This window comes from Prionailurus viverrinus, chromosome B4 (genome assembly GCF_022837055.1).
Source record: "Prionailurus viverrinus isolate Anna chromosome B4, UM_Priviv_1.0, whole genome shotgun sequence".
Taxonomy (NCBI): Eukaryota; Metazoa; Chordata; class Mammalia; order Carnivora; family Felidae; genus Prionailurus; species Prionailurus viverrinus.
In genome coordinates this window covers 87,115,687-87,137,069 of record NC_062567.1, presented here as the reverse complement: position 1 = coordinate 87,137,069, position 21,383 = coordinate 87,115,687, and the positions used below count along the sequence as shown (strand labels likewise).

The window sequence follows — 21,383 nt, the reverse complement described above, 5'->3', positions numbered from 1 at the left end:
GAAAGAAAAGAAAGAAAGAGAAAGAAAGAAAACAGAAAGAGACAAAGAAGGAAAGAAAAAAAGAAAGAATGAAAGAATGAAAGAAAAACAAAGAAAGACAAAGAAAGAAAAAGACAAAGAGAAAGAAAGAAAGAAAGAAAGAAAGAAAGAAAGAAAGAACGTTAAAACACACACACACCACACAGAAAGGTATCATCCACAGACCAGCTCTCCCCCCTCCCAAGAGGTACAGCCAGCCAGACACTCACGCACAGACACACACATTCTCTCCCTTTGTCCCCCTCCCAAGTGGATAAAAAGTCACTCCACTACAGCAGTAAAACAGGACCGGCTGCTCCGTACGGTTTAAAGCAAGAATGAACAACTACTCACCTCTCCGATTTCGTGCTCACGAAGAACAAAACTAAGGGTGTCTGTCCTGGGCCCAGCCACCAAACGCAGGTAGAGCGGATGTTCCCGGTCTGAGAGCTTACAGGCATAGACTGGGTGAGGAGACAAAGCGGCATGTGACAGAGTACTGAACCGTCCCCTGGACCATACGCCCCACTTACCAGCCCCTCCTCCAGATCAACACAACAGCCCATGTCACCCAGCCACCAAGTCACCGTCCTCCTCCTCTTGTGACCAGAAACAGCCTATAGTGGAATGAAATCTACACTATTTCCACCGTATAGACAGCTGCACAATATACGCTGCGCCTTGATCAAAAAGGAAATAACTCTCGGGGCACCTGGGTGGCTCAGTCGGTTAAGCGTCCGACTTCGACGGTCCGTGAGTTCGAGCCCCGCGTCGGGCTCTGGGCTGATGGCTCGGAGCCTGGAGCCTGCTTCCGATTCTGTCTCCCTCTCTCTCTGCCCTCCCCCGTTCATGCTCTGTCCCTCTCTGTCTCAAAAATAAACAAACATTGAAGAAAAAAAAAAAAAAGGAAATAACTCTCCAGAATGAATTTAAATGGGTCTTAGTCCCCAAACGGGCTTACAATTCATTCTGCTCCTCCTTTCAAAAAAGCATCTGCAACCCCTTTCAGAAATCGTAAAAATAATACACCATCCAAAGAACACAAAATTGGAGCACTAGGAGCAAATCAGTCTACAGATCTAGAATTTTAGCAGCTGCAAATAAACCGGGCGGTCAGGATGCAAGCTCTGGTGACTTCAGGAGCACCAGCTGTATGTGTCTCCTCCCACACACTCACCCCCCCCCCCTCCCCCCCGGTACCAGCACTGCCTGCAACGCTGGAAGATTTCGCCAGCTCGTCAGGGTACTATCTCAACAGGCCACTATCAACACTATTACTGTCCGTGTGTGCCACTCCAGTCCAGGTGGGCAGGCACAGCAGCTGGCAGGGATAAAATGCCATCTGAGCTCTTTTACGTTATTTTGGCACTTCTGGAAACAACTGCATCGCAGGTCCTGATTTCCCTGCGGACTGGAAACCCCACAACTCTGAGCCTGGGGCCTCTTGAGGGTAGGTAGGAATCTTGGCCTGCCCCTCTTCGTATTCTGCAGGTGGCCTGTGCTCAAAACAGTGTGTGCATACCTAGCAAGTAGCTGGGTTCCAGCCCCATGCAACTGAAGGGCAGTTCTCTCGTGTCAGGTTAGTGCATTTTCCTCCATGGCTCTGCTGGAGGCTTTACCCCCCAAAAGCACAGCTCAAGTAGCCGATCGCCCACACATGGTTACCATGTGCAAACGAGCTCTTGGTGAATCACTGGATCACAGTGGTTATCTATTTCTGCTCGAGTGCCTGCCTCGACTACTGTGTGTTCAGGTTCACGCAGTTCTTTAATATTCTCTTTCTATCCACTGAACGTGGGTATTAAGTTCAGACAGGCAGACCCCAGATCGGAATGTCATTCATCCAGCGGATTGGCCTCTGGAGAGCTACGTACCAAAATGCCCCAGCGTCAAGGCCAGTGTGGCAAGCTAAAGAAACTGAAGAACTCAGGGCTGTGCCACTCCAGGCTGAGATGTTCAGGCACACGTGTGCCTCCCACCCCTCAAAGTCTCTGAGGACGCAGGCCCCCCCACGCCACTCCATGTTCAGATGCACATCAAATGTGGGATGTGCTAATGAAGCCTTCAAGCACAGAGGCATTCCTTTTCGTCCTGAAGAGCATCAAAATCAAGGCGGGGAACAAAAAAACCAAAAAACAAAAAACCAAAAAAAGTCAAAGCTACCCCCCTGTGCACACATCACAAACTCCTCCACAAAGGCCTCCGCAAAGGCCATCACATGTGGCTGCCTCGGGGCTCCTCAGACCCCCAACTAGCCAACTCAAAAATACAGAAAGCCAGCAAACATCAGGTGTGAGCCACGAGCACCACAGCTTCCAGAACCCATCCAGGGCTCTGACACCACCGAGGTACAGACACCCAGCAGTGTCCTTTCTGCGAATGAGGACAGAGACCTAAGAGCAGAGACCTGTTCATCTCACGCGCGGCAGCATACCTTGGTCTTCCCTGTGACAACGCTTATAAAGTGCAAACTTGGCAGGGCTCTCGGTCACGAGAAACTTCTTGAGCAGGGCCTCGATCACTTCCCCCACGGTGTTCGTGCTGCTGATGTGAAGCGTGTTCGTACAGCCATTGCTACTGGGAGCAAGCTTTCCAAGGCTCGGAGAAGTCTGTGGGGTCTGCAGAGTTCCATCTGGACTTTAATGAAGCCAGTGTAAATCCCATTTGAGTTCTGAAGCCGGAAGAGAAGCACACATTTAGTTGCGCTGACTGCGGCATTCGAGGGAAGCACCCCGGCAAAACAAGAGAAAGAACGTCTCGCCTTCCTTCTCTTGGTCTTTGTTTTTCCTGCTCTGTGGCAGAACTTCAGTAAAGATCACCCCTGAGGAATGATCTCAGAGGGAGGGAACACCCCCAACAAAGTGCTTCCAGAGCAAGGTCTGTAGGGCAGATGTGGGACCGAAGCCTCCCCCTGCTTTGGGGCCCGGAGCTACAATGTGAAAGGTCAGGGCCCGTTGGAGAGGTTACAATCCCCTGGGGTAGTGGCCAGCCAAATCCCAAGACGCCTTCACACATGGGAGCCACCATCCTTCCGCAGCTGATGGCCAGCTATTACACAGAAAAAGGAAGGTCACTGGGGGGCTGGGAGACACCCAAGTAACCTGGAGTGGTCAATGAACAACCTATTTCATTCCCAGTGGCTTTATGGTATGTCCTCGATTACCGATCTCACTCAAACTTTTGTACACAGCACACATGCCATATACGGCGTGGGGTACACGATGATGTGATCCCGGCACCTCGAGCGGCAAGATGTGTAAAATAACCCGAAGCTACGATGTGAACTACAGAGATTGTAAGGACTTGTCTTTCTGGTCTGACTTATACCTCCGTCTATATACTATTTCCTAACAGTTTTACTGAGGTATAATTTTTATTACCCCCCCAAAAAAAAAAAAATCACACATATTTATACAGACAGCTTGTTGAGCTTAGCATTTAACCGAGAGCAGAATTACTATTTCTTAGTTGCCAAAAATAGTAATAACGGTCTGGTCTTCACTTTTCTTTTTACAGCGGGTATATTTAGAAAAAGTTTATTCTAACGTTTTATTAAAACAAATCTTCAGGTGTTATATCGATAAATGAGACAGTTAAAGTCAAACATTAAAAACCTCCTTTTTGGTCCATATATTTCTTCCTTTCCACAAGGTCAACTTACAATGCCAATTCGTGTGTTCATTCCTGTGGAAAGTATTATACGACACTTAAAATTTCTATCTATGAAACGAATGGAAACCTGCATGTTTTAATCTCCATGGCGGGAAGGGAAGAAGAAACCATGGCAAGTGGACCTATTTCTCCTCTGATGAAAAACGCGTTTGAAAACAGAAATGTGAGCGTTGGAATGACGAAGCTGGGATCGTCTGTCCCACCCCCCTTTCCGGGGGAGTCCGCTGGGGAGGGGTTCTTTATCGCAAGGGCTTGGATTTAAAGGCTCCTCCCCAAAGGTCAGAGAGCTCAGTAGGGCCTGTCCTAAACGGGTCAGCCTAGTCTTTGCTCAGCTGTCAGTTCACGGTCCACAGACTGACAGGCCGAAGTCCAAGGGCCCTGGAAACCGGCAAAGGGATGGCAGGTGCCTCGAGGAAAGTCACCAAATGCGAGGACGAGGCACAGATGCCAGTCCAGTCTGTACGCACATGAATACTGTGGCTTTGTTGCTGGCTCTCCTTGTAGTCACTAAGTCCTGGGCCTCCTTCCTCCTAAACCCTCATCCCCGCTGAGCGTCAGCGTTCGGTACCACACTGTTGAAGCCCGAAACGGCAACGTGTAGGGACGCTGAGCACGACCTCCCTCATCTTCCACAACAACCAGCTGAGAGAAACCTTAGCTCAAGTATATTCTGAGCCACGGGCACGAAATCCTTTTGCTGACACTTCCAAACTTATCTGCACAAGATAAAACTTATCTAAAGCCTTATTAGAATCTGAGTCACCACCTGTATGTGAAACAGACAGCGGTTATACTCAACGCTAAACATCCTTTGGAGGGGGCGGGGGGGGGGTCACAAAAACGTTTACAATAAAACTGTAAAGTGTCCACCGATGTTCAGCTACTTCAACATAGAACTTTACTTGGAAAGCTGCGGAAACACTCCACTTTACCGTCCTGCACACCTTGGCCATTCAACCTCTGCAAACGCTACTCGGAGATTTTAAAACACGTAGACTGTAGTACCAACAATTTACATTTATTGGTCTTTCGACCTGTGCCAACGTAGACAGTACTGTGGGTGCTTACCAAGGTCATCTTCAACTTGTCTGTGACTGCTAAGTTGTATTTGTGAACTTTCTCTTTGATTTCCTCTTTGCTGAGGTAATTGTGGGTTTCCTTCTCTTTCTCCACATCCTGGAAGGAAAACAAGGCATGCCACACATGAACAATCATAGAAAAAATGGAGGTAAGGCAGGATTCTTTATACAGTCCCCACAAGAACTCTGGGGCACTTCACCTCGAAACACACACGCAGACATGAACACACACACACCCTCTCACTGTCAAACTCTCAGGGTCATCCACCGAGTATGGTTCTCATTCCTTCGGACTACCATCTTCCTGAGGGCTACAACTAATTTGTCAGCAGCTAATGGCAACGCTTCACTAATTGTTATTTTGTGAAACCGCCTTTGCTAAATTTCCCTTCTGCACAAACACCATTCTCTCAGAGTGCCTGTAACATTGGCTACTTCCATTTATCTTATTTTTTTGAGAGAGACACAGAGAGAGAGCGCACACGCACAAGCAGGGGAAACAGGCAGCAGGATGGAGAGACTCTCAAGCAGGCTCCATGCTCAGCGTGGAGCCTGACATGGGGCTCGAACCCACAACTCTGGGATCATGACCTGAAGCGAAATCAAGAGTCAGCCGGCTCAGCCTCAACCAACTGAGACACCCAGGTGCCCCAGGCTATTTCCATTTTAAACAATATCTAAAGACACAAACCAAAAGCTCCTCATTAGCAAATTCTACAAACTTGACGGTCTTTACAGCTTTATACCATATTTATAAGCAAAAAGTATGGCAATTAATCATGTTAACTGGCACTAATCAATGACCTAATTACACACAACTACCACAGGGTAATTGATCTTCCAAACAAATCGTCATGTCAAGATACAAGTAGCCAGATTTCCCCTACTCACCCACTCGCAACCCATCCAGTCTCGACCCCGGCTTGGACTGTCCACACTGTGGACGGGATGATAGTAAAGCCTCTTTCCACTGAAGAATTCAATAACGGTTTCTCGTCTAAAGAGCTCGAGCAGTGCGTGATATGATGTAATGGCTAGATGCAATCACAGACGGCCAGACTTCAGTGTGCTGTGACCCCCAAGAAGCCAAGCATACAAGACACCTGGCTTGTGTTGCATTTAATTCTCCCAACAACCTAACCGAGTAGACATTATTATTCCGGTTTCCAAAGGAAATCAAGTTCTAAGTAAATTCACCTGCCAATAGAAACTTAGCGGTTTGGGGGCGCCTGGGTGGCGCAGTCGGTTAAGCGTCCGACTTCAGCCAGGTCACGATCTCGCAGTCCGTGAGTTCGAGCCCCACGTCAGGCTCTGGGCTGATGGCTCGGAGCCTGGAGCCTGTTTCTGATTCTGTGTCTCCCTCTCTCTCTGCCCCTCCCCCGTTCATGCTCTGTCTCTCTCTGTCCCAAAAATAAATAAACGTTGAAAAAAAAAAAAAAGAAAGAAAGAAACTTAGCGGTTCTGTGGCTGTGACAGAACTTCCCTGAAGCCTGGTTCCAAAGCCTACCAACCCTCAGTAACTCCAATTCCTGAGATCCCTCAGGAAGTGTGTGGTTTGTCCGGGGACACCTCAACTAGTTAAGAGATCAAATTTAATTTTAACCCGGGTCCTCTATGTTGCTTCCACTAACAAGAATAGGGGGCGCCTGGGTGGTTCAGTCCGTTAAGCGTCAGACTTCAGCTCAGGTCACGATCTCACGGTGCATGACTTTGAGCCCTGCATCACGCTCTCTGCTGTCAGCACAGAACCCACTTCGGATCCTCTGTCTCCCTCTGCACCCCCCCCACCCCACCCCACCATGCACTTGTGCATGCTCACTCTCTCTCAAAAATAAGTAAACATTAAAAAAAAAAAAAAAGGAGTAAAAAAATAACTTTACAGAAGCTTCAATGACCATTTCTAAGGAAATTCAAAACATATATTGTAACTCTCGGCTTGGCCCTGCTCTTTCCAATCCACAATTAGCTGGCCATGGGCCATAGCTGAAAAAAGATCATGAGTCTTTGTGTCGACTTTGATTTTTCAGTACAGACTGTCCAAAGACTCTTCAGAGCAAATACTAAACAGTGAACCTAAGAGATTTCCACTTCCTAACGGGTGAGATGTGGCACTGGCAGAGCTAGAGGGTGCTGTGAAAACCGTGCCCAGTTCCAGTGAGACGGGGGCTCTGGTACAGAGTCTCTCACCAACTAATCCCGTGCCCTCCGCTCATTGACCTGAGGCCACTCCCTCATTTCCTAGGAAATAAAGGGACCAGAGTGAATCATCTCAACGGTGCTTCTTGACCCTAACAGGACAGTTTTGCGAAAATCTGACACTGCTCTCACTGGTGGGACCTATGGGGCAAAATGGTTCCATTTGAGGAATCAAGGCAACCAAAGACCCACCATTAAAAATGTACAAAGTAGCTAACTACACAAATATCGTAGCATACGTTCACCCTAGGGGCTTACCACCTAAATAAGAGAAGGGGGAAATGGAGTGATTAAGAGCAAAGAGCAAGGTCAAGTCCATTTAGAATTTAGTAAGGTTTTTTTTTTTTTTTTAAGAATCTGTGTGATTTTTTTTTTTTTAAGATTTTTTTTAAGTTGATTTATTTGGGGGGTGGGGGAGGGCTGCGAGAGAGAGAGAGAGAGAGAGAGAGAGAGAGAGAGAGAGAGAGGAATCCCAAGCAGGCTCCACGGTGTCAACACAGAACCCAACACAGGGATCAAACCCACTAAATGTGAGATCATGACCTGAGCCAAAACCAAGAGTTGCTCAACTGACTGAGCCACCCAGGCTTTCCACACCCAACACGAGGCTCAAATTCACAACCCCAAGATCAAAAGTAGTATGCTCTACTGACTGAGCCAGCCAAGCGCCCCTAGTGAGTTCTTAACTATCCCTAGGCCACCTCATGTCAGCATTCCCAGCAGCGTGAGGAAAACCGAAGGCGCTAGCTGGCCTGCAAACAGAAACTCACCCCGGCTTGCCCACAAAAGCATAGCTGAGACATACTTGTGCAACAGCTATCCTTCCTTCTCAGAGATTAAAAACCAAGGAAACTGTGAGGAACGATAACAGAAAAGAGTTGGGCCCAAGGACCTCCACGATCCTTTCAAGGCAAAACACCTTGTTATTAAAAGATTAACTGGAAAGTAAATCCCAGAGAAGCAGCTAAACCCTAGAAGGCTGGGACCCTGAGTTTTTTACTGAGATATAATGGACATATAACACTATTTGTTTTAGGTGTACATCATAAGGATTTGACATACGTATATACTTCAAACCAATTAGCCCCAGTTTAGTTAACATGCATCATCACTTCACATCATTAAGATTTTTTTTTTTCCTGTAAGAACGGTTAAGATCTACGCCATATTTTTAAGTCAACTGACATAGCAATTGCCCACAAAGGCCACAGACCAAGGCCTGCTCACTGAGCAAATATTTACTGAGCTCCTGCTGTGTGCCAAGCGCTCGCCTGGGCGTGGGGACGTCAGGCACCACACCTCCACCCTCATGGCACTTATTGTCCAGCGAAGCCCGAGTCTCAGTGAAGAATGTCAAGGAAAAAAAGCTTCTGAAATGATAAAAGCAACGCTCTGAGTGGTGTGTAGAAGCAGGGGGAAAGGCACAGAAGTCACGAGCTCAGGCTGTGGAGTGAAGGACACTGGTTCCTGTTAGTATCAGAATGGGAGGAAGTCTCTAGAGCTGGAAAACTTCCAAATTGTTGTCCCTTTAAGACCCCCCCACCCCTTCCTCTCACATAGGGAAGGATCCCCCTGCCCTTCCTCCAAATACAATGTCTTTGGGAAGCCGGCCTTACGAGCAGAAAGAAGGAAAAAAACATGCAACACTGAAGGGACAAAGTAGGTACAAGGGTGCAAAAGGTAAAAATAAGGAGGAGCTTTTCAAAACCTGTGTGGCAAGTGCAAAACAGATCAAATAGTATAGACGTTAACCTTGAACTGTGATGGCAAGGACAGGAAATGGCATGGGGCGCAGCAGTCTGAAGTATCCTTATTGTTCTTGGCGGCCGAGGCAGGCGGTGACGCCACACCCAAGTACGTCTGTCTGGGCAGTTACAGGTCCTCTTTTTTATAAGCCACCTTTTTTTTTTTTTTCCAACGTTTATTTATTTTTGGGACAGAGAGAGACAGAGCATGGACGGGGGAGGGGCAGAGAGAGAGGGAGACACAGAATCGGAGACAGGCTCCAGGCTCTGAGCCGTCAGCCCAGAGCCCGACGCGGGGCTCGAACTCCCGGATCGTGAGATCGTGACCTGGCTGAAGTCGGACGCCTAACCGACTGCGCCACCCAGGCGCCCCAAAGCCACCTTTCTTTTATAGTCTCCCAACCCTCCAGTTTCTCAGTTCTTCCATGAAAAATTATCAACCCTAGACTCTTCCCTAGTGTGTTCATCCTGCAAGCCCAAGGGCTGCTCTGGGGTTCGCTTTGGTTCCTGGGTGGGGTCACCGAGACGTTTCTCCACCGGTGAACTTTCTCACAGGGCCACACCCTGCCTCCCAGACGCGGCGTGGTCCTCGTGCGGCGTGGCCCCATCCCATTTTAAATCAAGACTGTCTGAGAACGAACGCACCGCTTTACAAACCTGTTTATACCCTTTCTTGCTAACTCTTCTGTAATTCGACATTTTATCTCACCTTAAAATTTTAAGTCCAAAATATAACAACAGCAAAACAGAAAGCATCCAGGAGGACTGTGACCGCGAGCGGGAACGAGGGCTGGACCCCTTGTACTGGGGAAGGCGTGTGGCCTCCGGCGTGGGCATACACGGGTCTGATTCACAGCTTCACCACGTCCTCGCTGTGTAACCCAAGGCAAGCTCTTTAACCTCTCGGAGACCATTTTCTCATCTCCGTAAAACGTGCAAGCCAATACGTACTTGACAGAGCTGCGACGAAAATACGATACAACTCATTATCCGACAATTCTACTGAGTGCCTGCGGGCGCCCCGGTCGGGGCCACGCACTTACGGCTAGGACAGACGGCCGTGGCCGCTGCCTTTCTACCTTTCCGTGGCTGACAGCCTAGTCAAGTTTGACCCACTCCCGCCCCACTCCCTCACGTGTCTTCTTTGAAAAAATAAAACTATTGACCCTTTAAAAAAGCATCTAGCACAGCTTCTCTGATTGGGTAGGGGACGCCCCGGTAGACGCACGGTGCCTGATGACAGACGCAGTAGATGGTGTCAACACCTCCCAGTCCCACGGCTCTCGTGTGGAGCTGCTCTGACTCCTGGCCAGGTTTGAGGGCTAGCACGTGTCAGTGGGAAAGGGTGAACTTACCGGGCCAGCAGGCACTTACTCTAAGCGACACTAGATTCCAAACTCACGAATTCCTACTTCCAAGCTCATCTTCCGGTGGTGGCAACTGGCAGTCACCTAATGATGTCCCGAACAGACTGGGATACCCGGCGCACTACACACGGAACCAGTGCAGACCTGGGTACGGAACAAACCACAGGGACCCCGCAGGCTGTAACCGCACTGTCCGGGGGCAATGGGCCCCCGCTGCAAATGGAATGCAGGGACAGCTCGAGGGGAATGGAGTGTCGGTAGTGACTTCTTTAAATGTCCTCCTCCCAGGCTCCGTTCCCACAAAGACAGCAAATAAAGTGTTGAGGACCTAACCAAAACAGAAAAATCTTCTCTGGGAGAGATCTTTCCACTGCGGTCACAGACAGACCTAAAAGCAAACCAAAGCAGGCTCGCACTTAAGCACCCGAATCAAGCAAGTGATTTCCAGCAGCTGGTGAGCAAGCAGTTAGGGGACTCCAAGGCATCTTCCAGAAAGTCCAGTTAGATGCTCCTGAACTAGGTTTTAAAGTATAACTAGCAGAGGGCGCCTGAGTGGCTCAGTCGGTGAAGCCTCCAACTCTTGTTGTCAGCTGAGGTCTTGATCTCATCAAGGTCGTGAGTTCAGGCCTCAGGTTAGGCTCCACGCTGGGCACAGAGCCCACTTAAAGATTTTAAAAAATTAAAAAATAAAGGGGCACCTGGGTGGCTCTGTCAGTTAAGGGTCCAACTCTTGATTTCAGCTCAGGTGATGATCCCACAGTTCGTGGGAGCGAGCCCCACATCGGACTCTGCACTGGCAGCGTGGAGCCTGCTTGGGATATTCTGTCTCTGTCTCTGTCTCTCTCTCTGCCCCTTTCTCGCTCCTGCTGTCTCTCTCTTTGCCCCTCTTGCTCCTGCTGTCTCTCTCTACTCCTCTCGCTCCTGCTCTCTCTCTCTGCCCCTCTCTCACTCCTGCTGTCTCTCTCCCTCTCTCTCTCTGCCCCTCTGTCGCTCCTTCTCTCTCTCAAAATAAATAAACTTTAAAAAACTAATAAAGTAGAATTAGCAGGGAAAAACTGTTCTGAAATGTGTTTTAGGTGTGCAGAACGGAAACCCTGTGAGGAACGTAAGAAAGGCTGTCACACAGAGCCAAACCCGCCAAGTCCTTAGAGGGTCTTTTAGGCTAGGATCGTGCCCGGCGAGAAGGGTCACAGGGGACAGTCGTGTACTTACATTAGATGCCTGTTGGGACATTCTTCACTTTTGGTACCACAACCTCTAAGATATAAAAGTAGGCAGAGCAGACGGGGGAGCTGAGTGAGCCCAGAAAGTTCTCTCAAATAAGGAGCGGCACCGCTGAGAGACAACAGCACCTTCCACAACGAGGGAAATGTCCTATAACTGCTGTCCCAAAGAATAGTCACTAGCCACATGTGGCATCTGAGCAAGTAAAGGGAGACAATGAATTTCCATTTGAATTTTCAATAATTTAAGTGTAGGTAGTTATGTGTGGCTCGTGGGACTCCACCCGGCCATGTGAATCTGGGCTGTAGTGGGCGCCGTGCAAACGAACAACAAGGTGGGGAAGCCCACAAGAAAGCAACGCGAACTCTGTGTTTTAAGTAGAAAGACAACCTTTATGGGACAAATGAAATTCTCTTCCTGAAGGAAAAAGCAACTGTGTCCAGGGGGCCTGGTGCTGCCGTTCTTGACCTTAAAAGTACAGGGTGCTGCTTGCTGCCACGTTCTCACGGCACCAGTGTTGACAATCGGCTGGGTGCCACGTCTAGAGACTCGCGCTTATCTTGGTGAACGGCCTGCTGATTCACCCTGGCCAGTCCAGAGTTTTTTCCCCTGCCGGATGAGAAGTTTTTTGTTTTTTTTTTTTAACTGCGGGATATAGAGCTGGGATATATTACGTCCCATTAGGTGAGGTTCAGGGATTCACCTTGCCCATTGTAGGCTTCTCTGCACCCATAAAAGACGTCTGCTGTTCAGGTTTCCGACGGCAAAGAAAAGGCAAGGGAAAGATGTCCCAGCCCCCTCCATCCTCCTGTTATGGAGAAACGCATCTCTGTTATCTCAGGGGAGGAAAAGCAGGTGGAGGGACGGGAGGGCAGCTAAGAGGACAAGGTCAATGCGCACAGTGCTGCCCAGTGGCCGGGTGCCAGGCTCCCCAAGTGTCCCCCCCAGAACGCTAATCCCCAGCATGTTCTGTGGGCAGAAAGGGCTCCTCGCCTCCCTCTCCCACCCCCCTGGAGAGTCCCAGAGGGACCGAGATCTGAGAAGACCCGAAGGTTTAAAACGAAACAACACAACACACACACAAAAAAAACCCTGTATCAGTACACAGCAAGAAAACTTTGAAGAAAACAGGCCTGTCATAATGTTGTAACTGGGACATTCGTTAATTATGAGCAAATGGGTACATTACACAAGAACAGATACTTCTTTTCTTAATTATTCACTTAGTGAGTAGATTCTGTACTCAATTCTGAGATATTAGCACACATGAACCACATCTGTTGAACTCGACAATTTTAAACAACTTCTTTGTCCCAAGGCTACTTGTTAAAACAAGAGAACAGCACGAGAGCGTCGATGTGGGCATTTTAGAGGAGTTTTTAAAAAATGGGCTTCAAAAATAGAAGCAGGCAGCACCCTTATAAGGATGGAACACCATACTCGGCTCGTCTTCCATGCACTTGAGAGGTCACTGTGCCACCCACTGCCTTTAAATTCTCCCAGCCTCACCCCTACCACTCCGCCACGAGCCACTGTGCCCTGAGAACACCTTGTGGGCCGCCTCCTCGAGGCCCACCCCACCCAGGAAGCCATCCTAGCCACAAGAGCCCTCACTCACCCCTGTATGTTAGGAACCCCTGGGGTACCCCATCCCTGCCAATTTAGCACTCACCGCACACACCTCCACAGTTTGCTGTTTCCTATGTTTGCTCCTGCCTCCCCGTGACCTGACAGCATTTTTAAGTCTTCCACTCGCTCTGGAACACGATGCTGGAATTAGCTCGATGTTGGGGGGGCGGGGAGGGGGGGCGGGGGGGGGGGTTCCTTTTCAACTGATTGATTCTATCTGGTCACAGAACCCGCATCTACAAGATTGCATTTACAACCCAGCCTCGCAACATCTTATCTGCACGAGGTTTTCTGTTTGCTTCTCCAAACTAAATGAATCTGCAAGGGCACACAAAAGGCCTTTATAACAGCAGATACAAAGTTTTACACGCTTCTGTTATGCATCTGCACCATCAAAGGAGAAAGTCCTTCAAAGCCTGCCCCTTAAATACCCTCACACACCCGAGGCAGTGAGAGCAGGCACGGGCCCAGGATGTTAATAAGATTAATTGCAGTTGTGATCCACGCGAAGAGAGTTCCATCTGGGCCTTCCATGACCTCACTTTTTAAACCCCCTGGTTCCCAGTCCACAATACCCTATATGGCTGTGCTTTCAAAACCCGGGTCGCGTGCCAATCGTCAAACAGCCACTCGTTTGTTTGGAGCCAGAAAACAAAGTTGGAGGTGGACGAGTCTCCTCAGAGTGCCCCAGCCTGAGCGCCCAACCTCAGGGGGTACCAGATTACACTCAACCTCAGCAATCCCAGTTTGACGTGCTTTCAAAGGGAGTCAATTAAGATGCTGTTCATTTCTGAAAGGTGATACATTTTCACAACTGGTTTAACTTTCTCAAATTCTAGGCGAGCTAGGTAAGAAAGAAAGAAGATTATTACAGCCCTCAGAGCCAAGCTCATCCAAATCCAGCTAATCAGCTCTGATAATTAGAAAAAAACATGGCTGCAGGTGAGTCAGCAGGCCTGTCTCAGGCCCAGCTCTCTGAGGTCTCAGAAAGGAAGCCGCAGTGGATTCTCAGGTTTCCAAAGGAAGGTGGGTCCTCAAGGAGTTTCCCTGATTATTAAGAGAACATTGGACTGTGGTCCCTGTCCTTTTCAGCAGTGAGTTTTCTAACATTTTTGTTTTCATTTAAGTAACCTCTACACCCAACGTGGGGCCTGAACTCACGACCCCGAGATCAAGAGCTGCACACTTTTGTAATTGAGCCAGCCAGGTGCCCCAGTTTTCTAATATTCTGTATTATCGATACCACTGTCCTAATCAAGTACCTACAAAGTCAGTCCACTGAGTATTAGGAAAATTAACTGGAACAATAATATGAGCGATCGCTGAGAAGCCAGGAGAGAAGAAAGACACTACAATGGCAAACGGTGACACAACGTCCACCCTAAATTCTAGATTAAATCATCTCACTGCTCAAGGCTCTAAGGGTCATTCAGCAGCCAGCCACTTCCTTTGGCTAAGAGCAATTACAATTGTGGCCTTGGAGCCCGTCGTCACTAGTTCAGGTTAGCCCAGGGGCACTAGAGGCTCTTCCAAAGGTCAGATCTTCTGACTTCCACATCATTTGAGTGGTCATGGAACCCTTGTACCTTGGCTGTAAGGGGAGGTAGGTTCCGGAGAAAGGAAACGAGCAGGCTCATTTGGAAGTGAGCCAGACGGGAAGCGCGAAGGAATGCTGAAGCACCAGGACAGGGCAGGTGGAGCCCATCTGGGAAGCTGAGCGGGCTCCAGCTCCACCTACGGCGGGAATGTGAAAGTCAAGGGCAGAGGCTTACAAGCAAATAGGAGTCGTCACCTAATCTGAACAGGGACAGAGTGTCTCAAGAAAATCAGAAGTGCCTAGAGGCCAGCACTCCAAGAGAAGTGATCAGAAGCAAGCTTATCTAAAAGATAGCTGGTGTTCTTCCTTGCCATCTCTAATAGGAGTCTAAGTTGCCATCACATAAAAGATTTGAAAGCAACTTAAAGTTCTATGTTTTCATGTAACACAATTAAAAAGTGTGGATGACAATTTGTTGAGGAAGAGAATGTCCAGGAAGTCACATTTGACTCCTTAGGGTCTGGATTTGCAAATCCTCTATTCTTACCCAGTGTAGCCTTACTAATGCACTAGTCCAAACACACTTGTAAAGCTCCCTCTCATATCGTCTGAGGAATAGGGAGAGACTCGTCGGTCCTTTCAGGCCAGATGTCCAGACCACGAAAGATTTTAATTAGACAAACTTAAAAGTCTGAAGGGGGACGCAAGCTTCAGCTATTTTCTATCACTCTTGTTCCCGTCCCCCCATCCCCTCTCCTGAGGTCTCCTTCTCTATGCTCCACTCGAGGTGGCTCTTTTAAGTCTGTTCCTAGCCCTTAAAAGGCTTAGCTGAAGTACTACTGTGTGTATGAGGACTCACTCTTCTACACCACAGGCAATACACGGAGGACAGAGAAAGATACCCCACTGCTGCCCTCCGTTCTCAGAAAGACACCTGTACCTCCAGCTCCACCTCAGCGGCCCCAGGTTTTGGTTTCATCTGAGGAATCACCTTCCTCCTTCCTACCAGGGAGGCGAAAGCACTCTGGAGTAATTAAAAGATGATAGAGCAATTCAAATAAAAATCTGGTGGATTATTACCTCGAAGGGTTTCACCCAGGAATTTGTAAAGACACTCTTTTTCTACAGAAACCCGCTCCTGCCCTCCTGCTTAGTTGTAGATGGGGTGAGAACCACAAAAGTCACAGGAAGTGTGTCAGGGATACAAGGCTGGTCACAGTCAGAGGTGTGGGGTGAGTTAGGACACCCAAAGAATGACCAGAAGAGAGCCCAGGGAGGCAGAACCCCGTGCAAAAACGCCCAGGGGCCTGGCGCTCCTGGCCAACCTCACCCACCTCACTGAACCCAACCCCAGCAGTAGTGGGGTAAAGCAGCACCACTGCCTTTGAGGGTTCTGGCAATCTCTGAAACAGTTGACCTTTCCCTACACTTGGGTGGGGGGGGAGGCCTTCTCGATACACCGCCCCCCCCCCCCCCCCCATTCCGCTTCTCCTTCTCTTCTGCCCACTCTTCCAAAACAGGACAGAATTAGCCCACCCAAATCCCTAGGAGGGGCTGAGGCGGGGAGGAAGGTGGTCAGCAAAAGCCCTTAGTGAATCTTGTCGCCAAACCCCAGACACCGTGCCACCCTCATCACAACCTGACTCGGGATTCTTAGAATAAACCCAAAATTGGGTACCACTATTCTCCCTATTTTGCAATTGGAAAACAGAAGCTTACAAGGACATGAGGTTGGTTCATGTAGAAGCTAAGTAAGGGTTGTGCCGGGTCCATCTGATTCAAAGCCCATTAAGCCAGGAGGAGGAGGAAACAACCAACCATGTGCTGGGACAGAGAAAGTGAGTTGAGAGACCCTCAGGTCTAGCACCGCTGGCTCCTGGAGGCTTAGTTGTTGTTTTATTTATGAGAGAGACAAAGAGAGAGAGAGAGGGAGGGAGGGAGGGAGGGAGGGAGGAGAGAATCCTAAGCAGGCTCCACACTGCTAGCGTGGACCCCCACGCAGGGCTCGAACTCACGAACTGTGAGATCATGACCTGAGCTGAGGTCAAGAGTCAGACACTTAACCAACTGAGCCACCCAGGCACGCCTGCTTAGTTGTTTTAATACACTGTGTTCAACTTGAATTGGGGTGGGGGGCGGCTACCAATACAACCCAGCAATTTATCAGGGAATTAGTAATCTGGCCGGGACCACAGAGAATTCGTTTAAAAAATCAGAAACTGTATTCCCAGCATTAAGAAAATAGCTAAGTAGGGGCGCCTGGGTGGCTTGGTCAGTTAAGCGTCCGACTTCGGCTCAGGTCATGATCTCACGGTCTGTGAGTTCGAGCCCCTCGTTGGGCTCTGTGCTGACAGCTCAGAGCCTGGAGCCTGTTTCAGATTCTGTGTCTCCCTCTCTCTCTGCCCCTCCCCTGTTCATGCTCTGTCTCTGTCTCAAAAATAAATAAACGTTAAAAAAAAATTTTTTTTTAAAAAAGAAAATAGCTAAGTAATACTTCCAAATGTCAAGATGGACCATATAGGAGCTGTTAACATGAAGCCTACAGAAGAGTTTTTAATGGGAGGAGGAAAAAAAAAAAAAATCAGAGGAACTGTACATCCACTATGACAAACTATGTGCCTGTTGGAAAAATGGAGTCACTTTTGCTAAGCCCAAGTCACCAAACTAAGATTTCACACCTAACTTACAGTTTCAGCTCCCCCTGACGCTCCCCGCCCCCCCAGCGGAACCTCAAACTAGTCAACTTGGAATTACCTGGTCAGCACTAGTGAAGTCAGCAGCATGATAGATCCCTGCTGTCCCCTAAAGGAAGGTGACCTTGCCACAATCTGCTTTTTGCTTTTGTTAACTTCCCCGTTAGTGTCCCCTACGCCCTGCGTGCCCCCCCCCAACCCCTGAAAACCTCTCATTTTGTACAGCTCTTTGGAGCTCCGTTCTATCTGCCAGATGGGATGTTGCCCAATTCATGAATCATTGACTAAAGTCAATAAGATCTTATAAAATTTACTCCGTTGAACTTTGTTTTTTAACATGCCTCAAAGACTAGAAAGAAAGATTCCAAAATGTTCACGGCGCTTATGCCAGTCTGGTGAGATCGGAGACGGTTTCTTCTTTCTACACAAAACTTTCACAAAATTTTCAAAAACTTCTCCGAGGTCTGCATAACTGTTAATCGTTAATCGGGGTGGGGGCAGGGCGGGGCAGGAATCTAGCAAGGAAATAAAAGACTTCCACGTATAAAAAAAAAATTTCAAAATAACATTAAAAACAAAAGTAAACACAATGCAATTCATCCCCCATCAGCATAAATGGACACACTTTGATGTGCTGACTGCGCCTGGGGGGCAGGCCACCTCTAGATAAACAACCCCACATTAAGAACAGAGGCACCAGTGTGGCAAGGCTGTTATCCATTTTCCCTAATGTTGGCAGCCAGCTGCACAGACACCAACGTAGGAAGTTGCTAGAGAGCAAACCAGAGATCTCCTAGGTAAAAACAGGCTTGCGGTCTGGGGAATTAAAAAAAAAAAAAAAAAAAAAAGCCCCTCCAGCCACTCACAAAAACAAAAACCTGCTACTGCCAAAGACTGTCAAAAAGAAAGCATAGGTTTTTAACATCACTCGACCAAGTCAACAATTTATAAATTAAAAGCGACTCTCCAAAAAGCGGGGGGGGGGGGGGGGGGGGGGGGCAGGGGGGTTGAGCATTTCAGTCTCTTTATTGTGGAGGAGTGTTCGTGTTGTTGGTATAACCTGAGGGTTCACACACCCTCCAGCTCTGTTTTCCTCCAGGCTTGCACAGGAAGCCCAAGGCCCGGAGGAAGTGCCCTCCCGCCCCACCTTTCCTCAGTGCTGGGGGGGGCAGGGGGGGGGGTCAGGGACCCAGCCCGCTCCACCAGCCACCAGCCAAGACCAGGTCGGCTAGGCCTGCAGGGGGGTGGGCAGGGAGCTCTGCCTGCCAAGTGTGGGCTGGAAACACACAAAAAGCAGAAAGCAGACTTGAGGGGGAAGAAGAGACACCGAACGTAGTTGAAGGAACGTATCGTTAGCATCAGGGGTCGAGACAGATGTGTGTGGATCACCGTGGCGTGGACTTCAGAGCAGCATTCACTAACCTGAAGACCTGGACAGGAAGCAAGTAGCGGACACGGAAAGAGGAGGTCACCGCAGTGTTCAAGCCCGGATGTGCGCCTGCTTAGAGCTGCATTCTTCTCCCTGTGTGGGGCATCGCCTGCAGCAACCGTGTCCCTGAGGGCCCGGCACAGACTGTTTCATCCAGGACACCTCAGGAAACATGGAGACAGGACTCCATCACATTCCACATGTTCTAGACCAGCTCCCCTGCCCACAGATCTGAATGTTTCCCCTCTCACCCTTTCACCTAGCCCACCAATGCCCCCCAACCAGGAACCTTTTAACAGTCCACTCGTACGTTTAACAAAACAACTTTAACACAACAACAAAAGACTTAAAGAACGTCCTAGAAAAGAAGTACGAACACTTAAGACTTGAAAGGCATTTGTTCCCCAAAGTTAAACAGGCCACACTGTTCAGTTCCTGACTACAAATCAATTCCAGGTGCGACACAAGTTCTTCTACGGTGGATAGGACACGTGAAATTCTTTCCAATTTAACACTGTACTTCCTTAGGAACAACTCTTTTCCTCCCAAAATATCAAATTTACAATACTCAATTTCCAGGACGCCTGGGTGGCTCAATCAGTTGGGCGTCCGACTCTTGATTTCGGCTCAGGTCATGATCTCATGGTTTCATGAGTTTGAGCCCGGCAGAGGCTCTGTGGAGCCTGCTTGAGATTCTCCCCCTTTCTCTGCCTCTCCCCGCCCCCCCCCAATCTCAAAATGAATAAGCTTAAAAAAAAAAAAAACCCTCAATTTCCAAGTCCCACTCTGAGAACCACCTCCCCATCACCAAGTTTCCCGAGACTCTAAGCCAGGATTTAAGAGAAAGTACTCATGGACAGGCCTGGGGAGATTTGCATTGCTGATTAGGGGGAAATGGAGTACTGGCCCAGGCTATTAAACATGGGTTACATCTACTGTAACCCTCCCAAGAGGCCTCGAGGTCGGAAGTCAAATCCCATTGTTCAGATACATAAACCAATGCAAAGGTCACAGAGGTAGCATGTGAACATGAGGCCTGGCCAGCTCCAAAATCATGCCCTTTCCATGCATTCCAAATGGCTTCTAAAGCCCAGGAGAAAAATCTGTTGCCAACTAGCTGTGTGACTTTAAGAAAGGATATCACCTCTGTGGGTGCCATTTTCTTACCTCTTAATAGAAAAGGAAGGCCTCCTCTCTCCACCCATGAGTCTGCCTCCTCAACAAGGGAGAACAGCATCAGTGGGTCCGGAAGGAGAAAGCAGGAGTGCACGCGGAGTCCCCCTGTCCCTCTGTCCTCACCTGGGGGCTAACGTTCTGCGCTCACCCTGCAGAGGGGGCTACTACCCCCAGCAGAGCACCGGAGGCCAGCCTTGGGAAGGCCCTCTGCCCATAAGAATGAGCCACATTCTGCACACCAGCATCCTCTGCCGTCAGCCATGAAGGCAAACTTTGGCCTCCACCTTCCTTACCCCAGTCTTCCTTCTCGACTAACTGATCCAGAACTCAAGCCGGGAAATGGGGTGGCACATGGTCCTCCCAGAATATGCCAAGAGCTGTAAAATGAGAACATTTCTAAGACAGAAATTCTACTCCTTAAAAGAGAAGCCAGGACCCCTCCCTTCAAGGAATTTGTAACACAAAGGGCACACTTTCGCACAACTGGAAAACAGTTTCAGAAAGGGACAAATGCAAACTGTTGACCAAGTGTACCTAACTTTCACCAAGTCAATGTTTCCCATATGAGGCAGGGAAACCACATTTTTGGAAAGCACAGACAGTATTTTACAAACATAAACACACCTCAGAAAGGCCCAGTGCTATCTGCGGCCCAGGCAGAGGAAAGGTAGGCAGGGAGGTGTTCTCAGGAGCCTCTCGGTCAGGCAACGGGCTTCTGTCACAACACCCTGACCCTGGCCACGCTTCTGAGCCACTCCCAGCCCAACTAGCTTCTCTCCCCCTTTCTCTTCCGTTCCCACTTCCTTAATTTTCATGTGAAGAGACAGGTCTCTTTGTCAACACCACCAACAAATAATATTTCCCTTTCTTTCTGCTCAGTAAATGGACCAACGTTTTAACGGTGGTCAAATATTTGTTAGGCGCCTAAATATTAAGCAAATAGTTGTATGAGGCACTGGGATAGAACAGTGAGCAGAGCACAGGTTCTGCCCTTCAGGGTAGGACAGGGGTGGGACACAGAAAGCTGAGCTATTGAGAACAACAGGTGAGATGAAAGAGAGCACAGGAGGGGTGCGGGGGGGGGGGGGGCTCAGTCTGTTGCTTAAGCGTCCAACTCTTGATTTCGGCTCGAGTCGTGACTGAGCCCCTTGTGGGGGTCCGTGGTGAATGCAGCCAGCTTGGGATTCTCTCTCTCTCTCTGCCCCTCCTCCCCACTCCATCTCCCCCACCCCCGCCCCCTCACTCTTTCTCTCTTTCATAAGAAAGGAAAGCACAGGAAACACCTTGGGAAGGCCTCCTGGAGGAGTGAGCCCAAAGCTGGAACTCACCTCAGGTATTTGTAAATTTTTGTATCAAAGATAAAGTTATTCCTAGTTTGCATCCCCCAAACATGTTACCCACAGCTCGTAAAACCACAGAGAGCAGCGGCTAGAGCACCTGATGGAAGGATTTAGAAAACCAGACTACATAGCTCAAATCAGCTAATTTTAGACAGAGAAAATACTTGCTGTGCTAACGGGTATTTTTAGAAGTCTGTTTCAGTTAACCACTCTGAACGTCTCAGAAGACAGAAAAAAAGAAAGGAAGAAATTTCAAATTCACATAGCAAGCAAATGGG

At 48.8% G+C, this 21,383-nt stretch overlaps 1 protein-coding gene across 1 annotated transcript in view; it reads right to left on the bottom strand.

The window, feature by feature from the left end:
- Positions 1-21,383, bottom strand: part of RASSF3 (Ras association domain family member 3) — a 72,466-nt gene that overhangs the window by 6,323 nt on the left and 44,760 nt on the right. The window contains 4 exon segments of the mRNA XM_047867192.1: positions 373-482; positions 2,453-2,635; positions 2,638-2,689; positions 4,759-4,866. Of these exon segments, the coding sequence (XP_047723148.1) occupies positions 373-482; positions 2,453-2,635; positions 2,638-2,689; positions 4,759-4,866 (453 nt within the window).